This window comes from Carettochelys insculpta, chromosome 2, assembly GCF_033958435.1.
Source record: "Carettochelys insculpta isolate YL-2023 chromosome 2, ASM3395843v1, whole genome shotgun sequence".
NCBI classification, from domain to species: domain Eukaryota; kingdom Metazoa; phylum Chordata; order Testudines; family Carettochelyidae; genus Carettochelys; species Carettochelys insculpta.
In genome coordinates this window covers 62,635,779-62,650,782 of record NC_134138.1, presented here as the reverse complement: position 1 = coordinate 62,650,782, position 15,004 = coordinate 62,635,779, and the positions used below count along the sequence as shown (strand labels likewise).

Here is a 15,004-nt window from a genome sequence, read left to right as displayed (position 1 = left end):
CTGCCACACTTAACGTCAGCAGCATAAATATCATCCAGCTAATTTCTGCTCTTACAGCTGTTTGGATTTAGGGTCATTGGAAGATGTTCAGTAATCGTCTTGCTTGTTTTTCTCTCTAATCTAACAAGGCCAGTAAGCACATTCTCATCTGAAAGCTAACCGAGAGACCGTGGTTCTTCAGAGTTCAAATGCCTGGCAAACATCTCACTGAAGTCTACTTCCTATTTATCACTGTTACATTTTTGTGATATTACAAGTTTAAGAATAACATCAAAATGCAGTAATAGGGGCCAGATGATAAATTGGTGTAACTTTATTGACTTCAACAGAGATAACATGACTTACACCAGCTGAAGATGTGGTCCTAAATTTTCAGCTAGAAGCTGATGTGAATGAGAGGGTGTCAAAGAGCAAACATCTTGAAATTGTGGCATGCCCTGCAAAGACTGGTGAATTCTCAAAGAAGCAATTGCCCTCAGATGGAGATGAAAGCTATGCCTGGTTAGTGCACCTTTCCTTAACAACTCATAGATTACCACTGACTCTAACCTCAAAGAAGAGCTTATGTCCCATCTACCAAAGAGGATAGAGGTGCAGCGTAGAGAGTCAGTGAGGTAAAGGCAAGACCAGCTGTAAGTTAGGAGGAAGGAAACAGTGGATGCTAAGATTCGCAGGGAACTCTGCCAAACCAAAAAAGCAAATTATACCGACTCATGTAAGTAAAAAGAAATACTGAAAGAAAGCTGCAGCCATCCAGGTGAGTGCTTTTAAATTGAACAAATAAGACAAAACTATTGACTCAATCATATTTGTAGAGAATTTTTGACTAAAAATGAGTATTCCTGACCCCTCCGCTGGGGGTCAGATCTTTCTGAAAATGCAGTTAATGGTCAGACAAGTAGTAAGCACACCAAGTGTCAGACACACAAAGAAATCAGTCAGTTACAGTTTTAACATTCAAGTGCTTTTATTAGGGCTCAGTACTGAAGCCTGACTCGGTCCACATGCAATCAACTCCCATTGAAGCTAAATTATCTGCCTATATAAGAACCTCGGGCCCGAGCTCCTTCATCCATTAAATAGTATAACAGTAGCGAAAGTAGTCACCCATGTCTGACACTCAGTACAGTAAACCCTTGCTGTAACACACTAATAGGGGGAAGGGTTGTCCATTAAAACGGAAGTCCATTATATCTGAGGGTTTCTCACTGACCTTCACAGCTCCTCCTAGCTCCAGCACATCGCAGTGGCTCCTCTGACTCTGAGCCTCCTGTGCCCTGCCCTGAGCGTGGTAGCTCCTCTGGCTCCCAGCCACCCCTGCAGCTGCAGGCGGATGGGGGATCCATGTGGTGGCTCTCCCAGCAGCGGCCAAGGAGACCGTAGCTGCAGCAGTCCCAGCTGCGGGATGTGGGTGGGGGGGTATGGTGGTGTCTCTGGTGAGTCGCCATTTACAGTACTGTACAGTATTGTACTCTATACTTTCTTTGGGGGGCAGGATAGCACACGTCTGTTGTTATCAATGTCTGGTAAAATGGGGTCTGCTACGCAGTGTGTTTACTGTAGTGAGTTCAGTGTTAACACAATTTTTAACTAAAGTGATTTAGATGCTTAAGTCCCATTTTCAAAAGTGAATAGGACCAAATTTTCAAAAGATGCATATAGCTATCTAGTGCTAGTTTAAAGAGCACCACAGAAGGCTATGTGTCTAACTCCCAGGGAGATTAAAAGGAGTTTGCAACTTAACCTACTTAGGTGATTTAGAAAATCCAACTAGGTGTCTATCTGCACGTTTAGGTGCCTAAATTCCTTTTGAAAATGGCACTTAGGTGCTCCTGAACATTTACTCAGGGTCCCCATTGCAAGGAAGAAACAATTAGAGACCAGTCTGAACAAACTCCTATATCTGAATTTATAACCTAAATAATATAATTCAATAATAGACAGATTCAGTTGCTAGGTTCAGACAAGACTGCATGGATAACCATATCCAATCCAAATGTCCAAATTTCCACAAAGTTTGAGCTATTAGGATATATTTTTTGATTTCACTCCACTTCAGGAAAAAGTCAAAGCTACCAAGCCAAGTATGAACCACGCTGAATATATAGTTCTGGTTGGGCCTCTCTCTGTTTACAACCCAAGGCCATGATCCTCACATCAGTGCTACCTTGAGCACAAAGAATAGTGCAATTGACATCAGTGAGTCGAATGGGACCTCTCGAGGGCGTGAAGTTATTCATACACGAAAGTTCGTTGTAGGATATGTATTTCAATCAGACATGGAGAGACACTTGAGACACACAAAATGCTAAATTTGGGTGAGATGAGGATCACCTGAAGAATGCCCTCCAATGTCATTTTTAAGTAAATCAATGTTAAAATGGAATCGTTAACAAATAAATGGAACTGGGAAAATAGGTGTACTGTGCAACCACTGAAATCACTGGACAAATTCAAACAGAAGCTCCAGGATAGTGAACAGATCAATGTACCTAAGGCCCTGATTCTAAGATTACTGCCTGCAGATGTACTACTGAAGCCAGTGGAGCCCCACACAGTTGCCTCTTTGTATCCACACTTAGCAACTACAGAAAAGGGACAAAAATTATGGTACCTTGAACCCTACCCTCATTATTTCAGAAAACCTCCCATTAAATTAATGGATGGAATCCAACTAACTCCAGTGAGAGTTTTGCCTTAGTAAGATCTACAGGGTTAGACCATTAACATGCAAACTTTTTCTCTAGAGATTTCAATTTTAAATAAACTCTTTGAAATAATTTACTACACTTAAAACTGTCAGCAAATATGTTTTACCTTCTCTATTCCACTTAAAAAGCAGTGAATAAAAAGACTGTTAAAAATAATTTTAATCAAAGCTTAATTTTCCTATAAGCAACCCGTTAGCAATCATCAGTAAAATAATTAACTTGTAGATTATCCACATGTATGCTTTATAAAGTAAGTTATAAGAATGCTTTATTCAAAATCTGTAAAGGCTTATTTGTGAAGTATTTGGCTTCATTAAGAATGGTAATTTGAACTCTGCCATTCTTGGAAAGTATCCAGGGACAGCTTCTGAATTGTGTTGAGAGAGCACTGCTACCTACCATTTACTAATTTCTTTGGAATAATAAGGCAAGAAAATTTGATACATTTTAAGCACTGTTCCATTGGTTCTGATAGTTCTTTGCTATTAATGATTTGTAACGCAACATGACTCAGGTTATATACAATTGGTTCAGAAGAATTTAAATGAAAAAAGCACCTAACAACAGGTGCCCTCTTCAGCCAAAGTTCAGAGAAATACCATAATAATTCAATAAGCAAATATTTTTTCATTTACAACAAAAAAACTTCAGACAAATATTTATTTTTAAAAAAATACATTATAACAGAACAGAATGTATGCATTCATTAAGAAAGACAAAACTACGTTATCCGGACCTAAACGCAAATACATGCTAACAGTTCAAAAATCATTTCAGGGCATTCAGGAAACATGAAAGAAGCTACCTGTTTGTGAATGTACTATTTTTCTACTTGGTAAATATGCCTGAGAAAGTTAACCTGTAAAGAAATAGGCTTTTAAACTCTTAAACACAAAGAGCTTTCTCCAGTGAAATAGTGAAGAGACCTGTGATATGCACCTGACAGACCACTAAGCCATTTCCCACAGAGATTCTGTTCACTGCTCCACCTCAGTTCAGTGATCCTGCAGTGGCACAGAGTTTCACATCAATACCAAACTCGTTCAACCAAGGCATTAAAAAAGCATGCAGAGATGATGTAAAGTCACCAGTTTATATACAGATGGTATGTGGAAATCAGATTCTCTGCCCAAATTAGTGTGCTGTTGTGCAGTATTATGGACAAGTAAAATGTAATGATAAAGCAGAGATTATATATCTGGCTCAAGTTAAGACCCTTTAAAAACTACAATTTCAACACAATCATCTAGAATCAAACAAGGAAAGGTCACGACAAACAGAAATAGTCATTTTGCAGTAACTCCTTACCACAGTTAAGTAGGAATCAATATGTAGCTTGGGAAAATAGTACCATAGATTGTGCTTTGGGCATATGAAAATAAAATATTACTAGTAGGCACAAACAGTCAGACATAATGTGAAAGGAATAGGTGAAAACTTTGGGGATTTAATTTCTTTTCATCTGGATTTGTCTGAACCTACTGTATGCAAATGACAAATGGAACACAAAGAAATACAAGATATTTAACCCTTATTAGTAATTTAACTCTAGTGTAATGAATTTTAGATTTTTCCCTTTTCTTGTGTTAAAAGAAATTACTAATTAATCAAAAGCTATATATATTGAGGACTGTTCAGAATCTGAGTGCATATTTTATTCATTAGGACCAATGGGCTGGTTCCAGTCAGTGAAAATTGATGTAGCTCTGTTAAAGTCAATGAATGTGTGTCAATTTACAGAACACCATATCTGATACTATTCCTCCAGTTGTAATGGTCCTGTTGAAATCATCACAAGCAACTGCATACTTTGTAAATTACAAGGGTAAAAAAACAATCATGGGCATACAAAAATTCTAATAGAAACCTTTAATTTTCATAATTTAGTTAAGCAGATAATACATGATCATACTACATGAGCTAGATCATAAGAAACAAAGTTAGCAAACAAAACAAATTCTTAAGTCTGAGGAGAAAACCCCCCCACAACAGTAAAACGTTTGAATCTTCGCAAACAGGCAGTCCTACCCTCCAAGGTTGAAATACATTAAAAGATACTATTGCACATATGTATGTATTTTTCTGAGTGTGATCAGGAAGCAGCTTCCTTCCCCTTTACTTATAGCACTGCACAAATGGCAAGGTGCATTATGGAGGCTTTTTACTGGCCTATGAAATATAAAGTATTGGCCACTGCTGGAGACAGGTGATCAGACTTGACAAACTAGTTAATTGATACAGTGTGGTAAATCCCATGTTATTCTTTCACCGAAAGTGAGCACGGCACCAAGAGCACTCTACACTGCTGTGACGCCAGACACGCAGTTAAATTACACTTTCCAATCAGTACTTCATTCTTCAGTCTACTTGTAGCATGTGCAGAGAGGAAAGCAGAACATCAGTTAAAACGAGTATTATAAGGGCACCCTGATGCAGCAAAGCCTTTAAACACATGCTTAGCTTTGTGTGTGTGTGTGAATAGATCCACTGATATCAATGGCACTATTCCCAACCTTAACTTTAAGCACATGCTTAAGTTCGTTGCTGGACCAGGTCCTAAATGAGGAGGAGCCAGTAGCAGAACAGAAGGAGCCCACTGAGAGGAAGAAATGCACAAAACAGTGCAAGGGAAGTAGAAAGCGTCTTTTAATTTTATAATTGTTTCATGAAGACAAATGGGGAGAAAGATGGGCTAAGATTTATCTATACTGCAAACAAGGGGTGTGACTGAAGCTCAAGCAGACATTCCTAAATTAGCCAGTTTGCGTCCTGGAAAGTGAAGACCTGGAAGTGTACACTTCAGTGCAGATTGGGTAATTACTCGCATGGCTGGTCTGCACTGAAACACATGCAGCCACAGCTTCACTACTCTGGCATACGAGCTTGCGTGGTCTCTCTGAACTGCAATCATACTCCATACTTGTAATACAGACATTCCTAGAGGAGGAGAGCGTATACTGGGTAAGGGGTATCTCCTGGATCCAGAAACTTTCTTAGTGTCCCTGCAAGGTAAAGGTAAATGGCATGCGTGGTCATACTCTAGAGGGCAAGAGGGAAATTTAAGATGGTAATGCTATGATTCTGGCTGAAGAGCTTCATTTTCCTCCTCCCATACCTGAAAGCCTTGAATCCTTGCCAAATATTCCAGCTGTTTTGAAGGCTGCACTGCAGAACAAGGGGAAGCAGGAGATATTCCTTTTAAACCTATGGCTTCAGCAGTTGGGGATGTTCCATTCATGAGGAGTTCCCTGGCAATTGTAGCTGTACTATTGGTAGCAGCGGATATGCTGAAGAAAGAGCTAGGAGTCTGGCTCATTTCTTTGGATGACAAATAGCTTACAGTGGTGCCAGGGGCTGCTTTGTTGCGGCTTGCTTCCATCTCTTGATAAACATCAGGTGAGAGATGGAGAATTCCCTTTGGTGCTGAAAATGAAAACAAAGACCATTCTCATTACACTTGCAGTGAGTTAAAGATGGGTAACTATATCGTTGTTGGTTTAGATGCTTCCCACCTGAAAACAAAGTGTATAATTATAGGCAATGGGTCCTTTGTAGTGCGTAAGAATACACAATTACCTGATTATAACCAAAACTGGTTTTAAATGGACATTTAAGGGAGGGATACATTTTTAAAAGAAGTCCTATATGTGATCTCTAAAACTGTGCTTGAAATTTGGAATTCACAGACCACATGGCATGCTCCAGTGAGGCACTCTGATGTCAGAATTGCCAAAACTAAGTCACACGTCAAAAATGGTAATATTTATGTTTCTGTTATCTTCTTCTGTCCCACATGCTGATACCACTGCCTGTTGTCATCACCTTCTGTGCTAAAGTGCCTTATTTAGGCCACTTAACCTTCAGTAATGGAACATGTCTTTTTTTTTTAAAGAATTATGCACACCTGTGGTCCAGTATATATTGTAAATATTATCTTCTTGACAAACTTGAGAGGGTGTATTCTTTGCTCTGTGTGAACATGTTTCACCCATTTACACTCAAAGAATTTATTAGTGTGCAATTTTGAAAAAGCCTTCAATATTTCTAATGACACACAGTGAAGGATAATTGCTCTTAACTACATTTCAGAATTTTAAATAATCTTTTTAGATAATGAAGTCCCAATTCTGCAGTCACTTGTGCACCCGAATAACTTCACACACCTGAGGTAACCCAGGAAGATCCTTATGTGTGCAAGAATGTGCAGCATCAGGGCTCAAGTAAGGTAATCTTAACATACAGTAAAGCTAGGGTTTGAAAAAAATATATATATACCCATTTTGCAGACAGCTTTAAAGGTAGTAAGGAACATGAAAATGTTTTGTTAAATTACAGCACACATACCAGAGCCTTCCCCTGGTAGCATCTGTATTGCCTAAAAAGTGACATTTGAGACAGCTGGTGGCACGGGAGTACATTTTACAAAGGCAAATCACTTTGGCAAGTAGTTTACTAATGAGAAGAAAAATGCCATAGTTCACTGTTTACAGATTATTTTCATTTGTCATGCACATTATCATCATTTTAAGATTATAGAACAGTCAAGGAAGAATGGAAACTGCTCTGCTAGTATTTTATAATCTCAATTTATTTTTTAGTGGTTCCTGAGATGTGTATTTTTTAAGATGTCTACTGCCAGAAGTAGATTCCGAAATATCAGCTATAATTAAAATCCTTAACTTCAAACAGAAAATGAACATGCTTCTTTGTTGTACTTTCACATTTCTCTCTGAGCAAATAGGTATAGGTGTGTCTTAATTGTTTTATTCATAGTTTGGTTTTTAACTCATTATAAACCTCATATAGTTAGACCACAACCCAATACTGTTGGTTATCAGTATAGATAAGTTTTATGAATTATTTGGTTGTATTGTTAAAATGTGAATAATTTAGTGATTGCGGGGATTATTTTCACAACAGGAAATGTGATAGTCAACTGTCTGACCTTGCAAACTGTATTCACACAAGTATACAGACTCATGCAAGGCCTACTAGCAGAACTACTCACATGAGTAAAATAAGAGGGCTTGGACCCCAAATTCTGGCTTCCACTACAGAGAGACATTACGGCTATGTCTACACTAAAAGCATCTGTCAACAGACGTTACTGTCGACGGGGTAATCTCAACAGAACCTCTGTCAACAGATTGCGTCTACACACAACTTGCTCTCTCGACAGAAGTGGCTACATTGTGCTTTGTCGACAGTATTCTGTCCAGAGAGTGTTATACCTAAAATTTTTGCGGGATAATACTGTCAAGGGAAATGCAGATTTCTGTCGAGACTTTGTTGACAGAATGCGTTATGTGCGGATGCTCCCTGACTTATGCCGACAGAAGGCCGTTCTGTTGACAAAATTCTCTAATGTAGACCCAGCCTACAAGAGCAGAGGCAGAGCTGCAGCAGCCAGCCTGGTGGCAGGGAACCCCAGAGTGGTCTACAGAGTTGCTTCACATCATAGCAGTTCAGATTCCCACAGGTGTGCAATGGAAGCGGGTACATGAATGGAAACATCAAGACATACTGCTTACCAGGCTGCGTGCTATGTCCTGTCTCCTTGCCTAAAACTGAAGAGAACCTTATGGTTCTAGTCCTCCAACTGACTTTGCATGGACACATCTCCAGTGAAGTCAGTGGGGTTTTGCACAGGCACAAGGATTCACCCATGTGAACTTCTTGCAGGACCAGGGACCTCAGATCAATATCTGGTGTAGCTTCTGAATGGCTATGATATGGAAATATTGGGGCAGGACAAGAAAAGGCTCCCTGAGCAGTCTCCTTTTACTGGCAAATCTGTGTGTTATAAAACACCATATGCATGTGCATAAAGCAGTATTATATACAGTAATGATTATATACCCTTCATCTGAGACTCCTGCATCTTTAGATAAATCTCGTCTCACCTCACACTTTTTAAATTGCTGTGTAAAATGGGTACTGGATTTAAATGATTTAAACAGGCATTTAAACTGGGCTACATAACCAAGAAACTCTTATTACAGAATAGAGTGGTAGGTAGACAGCATGTCCTAAAATATGACCACCGTAAATCTGATTTTACCAAATGCAGTTGAGAAATAAAGGTGATTAATTCAGTAATATAAGTGAAAGAAGAATTGGTACAGAAATATTATGAAAAAGAATCTTATTTTGGAAAAAATAGCACAATGTGAATTTTTTTACAAAATGTTTTAATCCAAATCAAGTACTGCAGATGTCTATTCTATTGATGTAATATTACTTAAAACAAACATTTCACATGCTTTCTCAGCCTTTTCAATGTTTTTACATGATCCACCCAAATATCTAACTGCTGTCTGGAACAACAGTTTGGAATATTTCCAGACTACCAAACTTTCTAAATGTTAAAAAAACTAATATACAACATATGATGAATAAAATTATATTCAGCATGACACGTCAATGTTCTTACAAACTACCTACGTGGTTATCATGGAGAGAGTAAATTAATAATAGAATTTGCGTTTATGGAATACCTTCCAGCTGAACCTCTTAAAGTGTTTGTAAAGTAACAATTAAGTCATGAGTCACCTAAGAGGTTGATATTATTGCCATCATTTACCATTTTTAAAAACCAAATAATAGTATTTTTGCTATTATTTTAACACATTTGAACACTTTAGAATTAAATTTGATGAGACTAATTAAAACAGCTGCTGTTGAAACACAGAAAACTTAAAAATTATTTTAGAACATTTGTGCTAAAAATATATTTTCTTAGTTTCATTGCCTATTTTTAAAATAACACTCAGGAGCCTTTGTAAAATTCCTCTGTGCCTGCTCCTTATTCCTAATCTGAACGCATAACGTTCAATTTGAAGGTCACAGTTCAGTTGCTGTGGAAATCATGGCATCACAGGATGATGATTATGGTATCAGACGAGGAATGAACTGAGAGGTGCATAAGAACTCTTCAGAAACAAATATTAGAAACTGCTTCTGTACATATATTTTGTTAATAAAATCTAGGAGACTAAAAATACAAACAAATGAGATGTCTATTGAACTATCTCTAGATAGGAGTTATCTCCAAGTGAGCATAGTTCTTATAAGCTTATTATTCTGCAAAATTTGGAATTTTATGTGACTACTAAAAAAAATTACCATATGCTAAATTCAATACAAATCTCATATTACAGAATCATATGCAGGCATAAATCATAAAGGTTATAGCAAAGATACTGAGTGATATGTGACAATTACAATGAGTGTAAGGAATTATATTTCACTGTATACATCAATAGTAGGGCCTTCTTCTGGATGTAACCTGGAAGCGCATTCATGAAAGATTGTAAATAATTTCCATGCACAAGCATATTATTTACACCTGTAAGCAATCATGTTAGGAAAATATGCAGACTAGCTATGCAGTATAATCACTAACATTTGATAAACAACTCTTATCTATTCTTTAATGGTAATTGTTAGCAGTCTCTTAAAATTGTATTTCCAGCCCTACAATCAAATACAGGTGTGTGTGATCTTTTGTCTATACCTGCCAATCAGATACTAGAGAACTACAAAGTTGAATGGAGGCACACTATATAAGTGTCTGGATTAGGACAATATAGAGGCTGGGTAACATCTCTACATGAACTGTCTCTGTAGTTTTACCTCTGTGTTATGCTCTCATCCATGCCTGGAGCAGCAGTGGCAGGGCTACCAGCTCAAGAGGCATCTTTGCTCTTACTCACCATTCCTCTTTGGACAGGCTGGAGCCTCTTTCCTCCCTGGAGCTTTCCTTCATACTGTGCAGGCATCTCTGCCACAGGAGAATGTAGCCCGTACCCATCAGAGCAAAGGATTCTGTGTAAAAGGGCCCTTGCCAACGTCTCTCCCAGCACAGCCCTAGTGAGCGCAAACCTCCCATCCCCCTGACATAGTCCCTCTGCAAGGATATTGACGGGGACCCCAGGGCAGCAGGTTCCTGAGTTAACAATGCACCAAAATGAATGGGGCACTTAATCGTCTTAGAGCCATCATGGAACCGATGCAGGAAACGTTTCTTCAGTTACACTAGGTCACGCTTTCACGTTTTTCTTCACAACCGTGAGATATAGGAGCATATTATTTCTAAACATGAAAGCTGGCATCCTGATAGCATGCTGTGACTTTCACGAGCTAGTTCTCTAGACATGCCAGTGTCTCAACTGAGCTCTGAAAATACCAGACCTAATTCTTTCTCACCTCTTGCCTGTTACTGACAGAATATCCCTTCTCTACCTCACTCAACCCACCAAGTTTTCAGCCTTTTCTTGTTTCAGTGACACAGAGACAGAACTTTTCCTTGTGCAAGGGGGATGAACATTGTTGTGCTGCCCCTGGAGCACACGAGAAAGCAGACGGACTCAAAGACTCACAAATTGCCTCCTTATCTCCCCCTTTAAGCCTAGGAGAAAGCTACACTGGTTGGCGTGTTGGGAGGGGCCAAAACTGTACCCACTCCCTCCCTCACCCCCAGAACACTTAAGTGGAACATGCCCTGCTCCCTTCACTGCAATCCGTATTGCCAGTGGAAGTGTGTGACTTACTTCTGCAGATTGCCATGCTTGGAGGGACACGCGCTAGTCCTACACGTGATACGCTTATCTTATGAAATAGACTGATCATTTCAACATTTGAAATAACCTATCTTTGGCTGAAAGAAGATTGTGAGGTATAACCAGTACTTGGGAACATAATAAAATCAGCCAGCAACAACTGCTAAATAGTTTTATTATTGAAGATCCAGCAACTGCCACACTTACTCACTCTGAGTAATACCTTACTCCTCGATTAGCCCCGCTAAAATGAACAGGAGTAACTGCGCAGTAAGGTAGTTTGTAACGTGAATGAAAGCATCAGAATCTGACATTAAATTACCTCACTACAAAGCAATTCACAATAGACCAGATATTGTAAGGTGCTGAGCATCTGCAGATCTACAGGGATTTCCACACAATCGGCAGCTGCTCAACATTTCTTAGCATCTGGCCTATCATGAATCCAATTTCATCAAAAAGCCTCCCAGAAATTCTAAAAATAAGATTGGCTATTTTAGTAACAAGAATGACTAATTTAAGTAGTACCATAAAAATAAATGGTAAAAGCCAGACCATTTCTATATCAGAAACAGCTTTTAAGTATCACTATTTTGGAAAACCTTAGTAAAACAATGTAACAGGTAAACACCAGGGCCATTACGTACTCAGCAACTGTCCATATGTCATCTTGAACTTCAGAAGCAGAAATACTGACCAATACACCAGCATTAATTATTTAATGCATCTGTCAGATGTAGTTGCAGGCAACGAATCACTGTAACATACAGGCACCACAAACAGTACTTTGTTCTTAGATCATATAATCAATTAGGTACTTGAGATAAAACAAAGTGATGTTCTGTAGGATTCCTGTTAAGAAATAAGCTTATTTAGCCTCACAACAACCATGTTAAAAGGTAAGTATATTATTTGCTTCCTTACAGCTGAATAAGAAGGGAAAAATTTACTTTTTCATTAGTAACATAAGGGGTCTGGAGTTCCCTAATTTTGCTGGAACATTCTATTCACAACTGGAACAAGAAGAATTATGATACCACAAGAGAGAAATCTGAAACCTGAGAAGAGAGGGAGTAGTTTTTAGTCAGATGTTTTAAAATTCTGTTTGCATTATATTCGTTTTTATTATTTCACTCAAACTCTTGATCCACACTTAAGAGAAAAGTTCTCTGTGAAAGTTTCAACACCTACCCGCCCTACATTTGGGAAATGAGAACTCATGAAAAACAAGTCTTGATATTTTTAATACAAAGAATAAGCAAAAAATAAGGACTTTTCCCTAGAATATCTGATCAAACACTCTGGGGGACATGGATTCATTTTTGACACAACGACTTGTGCATTTGAGGGTCTGCATAGTACTTCGGTGTACCAACAGAATTTAAGAATGAACAAGGCTATCATGTGAGTTTTGAAAGGAGATAGTGTAAGTACAGGATAGGAAAGAGTTATCAGCAAAAGTAGATGGCTCAACAAATTAGGGAACTGATGTAAATCAGGATGGAAAGCTGACAGTTCAGGTGCTTGGAAGAACAATGAGATAGTGGTTTTTGAGGGTGAAGCAAGGAGGAGAGGGCTTCAGCATAACCACAGTGTCTTGCCTAGGCAAGATAATTCATTAATAGAGTAGAAAGGAGAAGAGTTGTGGTGATGAAATGAAGAGTATGACCCATAAGGGGGAGAGAAGAAAGAATGAGTAGGTTTAGAAAATGAGGATGGAGAGATAGTTGGAGTTGAGCAGGTCAAGGGAAGCATACACATGCTCAATGAAATTATGAGTGATGATGAAATCAAAGGAGAAGATAGTGGGGGAAAGGCGTTTGTAGGTGGTGAGATGTTTGACGTTAGGAAAAAAGTTGGACAAGAGAACGTAATAAAGCCTTGGCTAGGATAGCAATGTTGCCTCAGCTCCAGGGATCCAATTTCTCTAGAAGAGGATTACCCTGGGCTGATGGCGAGACTTCTTCTCCAGAGTAAAGAGGATAACTAGGCCAGGTTTTAGTCCAGATACGTTTAGAGCAAACAATTACGAGATCACTTGTGGCCACTCTTACACAAAATGCATGCACAGCTCTCAGTTGGAAATCCTTTCTAATATCTGATCTAATACTTAACATACACCAGTTGTGCACGATACACCTTTCACGGCAAATTCTCATTCTGCAAGAACTGTCCTCCAAATAGTGAGGAAAACATGGTAAGGTCCTCCTATCCTGCTTTTCTATAACTCTCTTGGGTGTGACCTGATGAATAATATCAGTTCTTCTTAAGTGTTCTTCCATCTCGTGTTTGAAATTGGTAGCACTTAAATGTTCAGGCTTAATAACTATCTTACCCAGACTGCTAAATGCAATTAGATCTCCAACAACCCAAACCTTATAAGGGAGGGGTGTGAGAGCAGGGACAGTTATACTCACACATGTCCACCGGGGGGACAGCAAGCACAGGGGGACAGTTACATTCATGAATGCCCACAGGGGGCCAGCAAGCACCCCAGGGATCAGCCACTGGCCGCCTGCATGGCTCCTGCCCCCAGGCTGACCCTGAGGAGCAGTGGCAGGCAACCTATGCGTCCTCCCTGACCCCCAGAGAGGGGCCATCAGGTGGGGTACATAGCCCACCCCCACACCAGACAAGTGCCAGAGAGAAGCTGGAGAGTGAGGTGCGCAGCCCCCGTCTTTGCCCCTCATACCTGGGCAACATTGGGTAAGTCTTCTAGTGTATGATTAAAAGTTATGAAATTATCACTCCATCATCTGACGGAGCAAATTGACATTAAATTTATACTTTACTTCACCAAAGGCCAAGAAAAAGCAACACTTAATTAATAAAATATATAATCCAGTACAAGTTATGCACTTGAGGCCCACAGAAAACAATAACCAATACTGGAAATAAAAAAAATACAATGCTACCAAAGCTGAATTTAACAAAACTGAATATAATATAGACATTTTATCTAATATATTATGAGTAGACTTTGGCTATCATCATATTTGGAAATGCACAGGGTGTTTAATTACCATATGATGACTCTATTAACATTCCCTGGGCACAGAAAAACAACCCTTCCCCCACTCCACACCCAATACAGGAAATTACAAGAAAGATTTCAGAAACATAGTATATGTGTTTCTTCTTTGAGGCCAAGAGTCACAAGCATGCAACATTTCATGAATATCAGTCGTAAGTCAAGATGAAGGACAAGAACGAATACTTCCCTATAATTTGACTGTACATTTTTCTATCAACAAGGCATCTAGTGAAGGGACTATTTCTGTGTGATATTATTGGTTAGGTGCTACAAAACCCACAAAAGATACTTAATAATGTGAAGGCAATTGACAAAGTTCCCAATACTATTCTGTACAATATAGCTAGAAATAGTAATGTTGTTCTTTTAAATCCAAGGTTAAAGATGCTACCCTGACACTCTCTCTATTTTCTGTCTTTCTCTTGGCTTATTTTTTACTCAGAAGAATTGCATTAGATCAAATATCTTTGTTCCTTTGGAGTTCATCTGCTCCTGCTGCTTGCTCACCACCTGAAATCATAATCATCTGTTTGTGACATACTAATCATCTTCTTAGTAACTAATTGTGATGTCACAAACAGATGATTATGATTTCAGATGGTGAATAAACAGCAGGAACAGATGTACTTCTAAAGAACAAAAATCCTGTTTTCATGCAAGAGTCCTTAGCAATAAAAGATTAAGGAAGAAAAACAACA

The 15,004-nt window shown here is 38.8% G+C and overlaps 1 protein-coding gene across 5 annotated transcripts in view; it reads right to left on the bottom strand.

The window, feature by feature from the left end:
* The window catches only part of STAU2 (staufen double-stranded RNA binding protein 2), a 247,048-nt gene that overhangs the window by 104,790 nt on the left and 127,254 nt on the right, over positions 1–15,004 (bottom strand). For 3 of the 5 annotated variants that reach the window (XM_074987072.1, XM_074987069.1, XM_074987071.1), the window contains exon 12: positions 5,827–6,134. In XM_074987072.1, coding sequence (XP_074843173.1) covers positions 5,827–6,134 — 308 coding nt within the window. Of the gene's footprint in view, positions 1–4,565; positions 5,714–5,826; positions 6,135–15,004 lie in introns of those variants that run through there. The other 2 variants (XM_074987074.1, XM_074987073.1) reach the window with 2 other exon arrangements.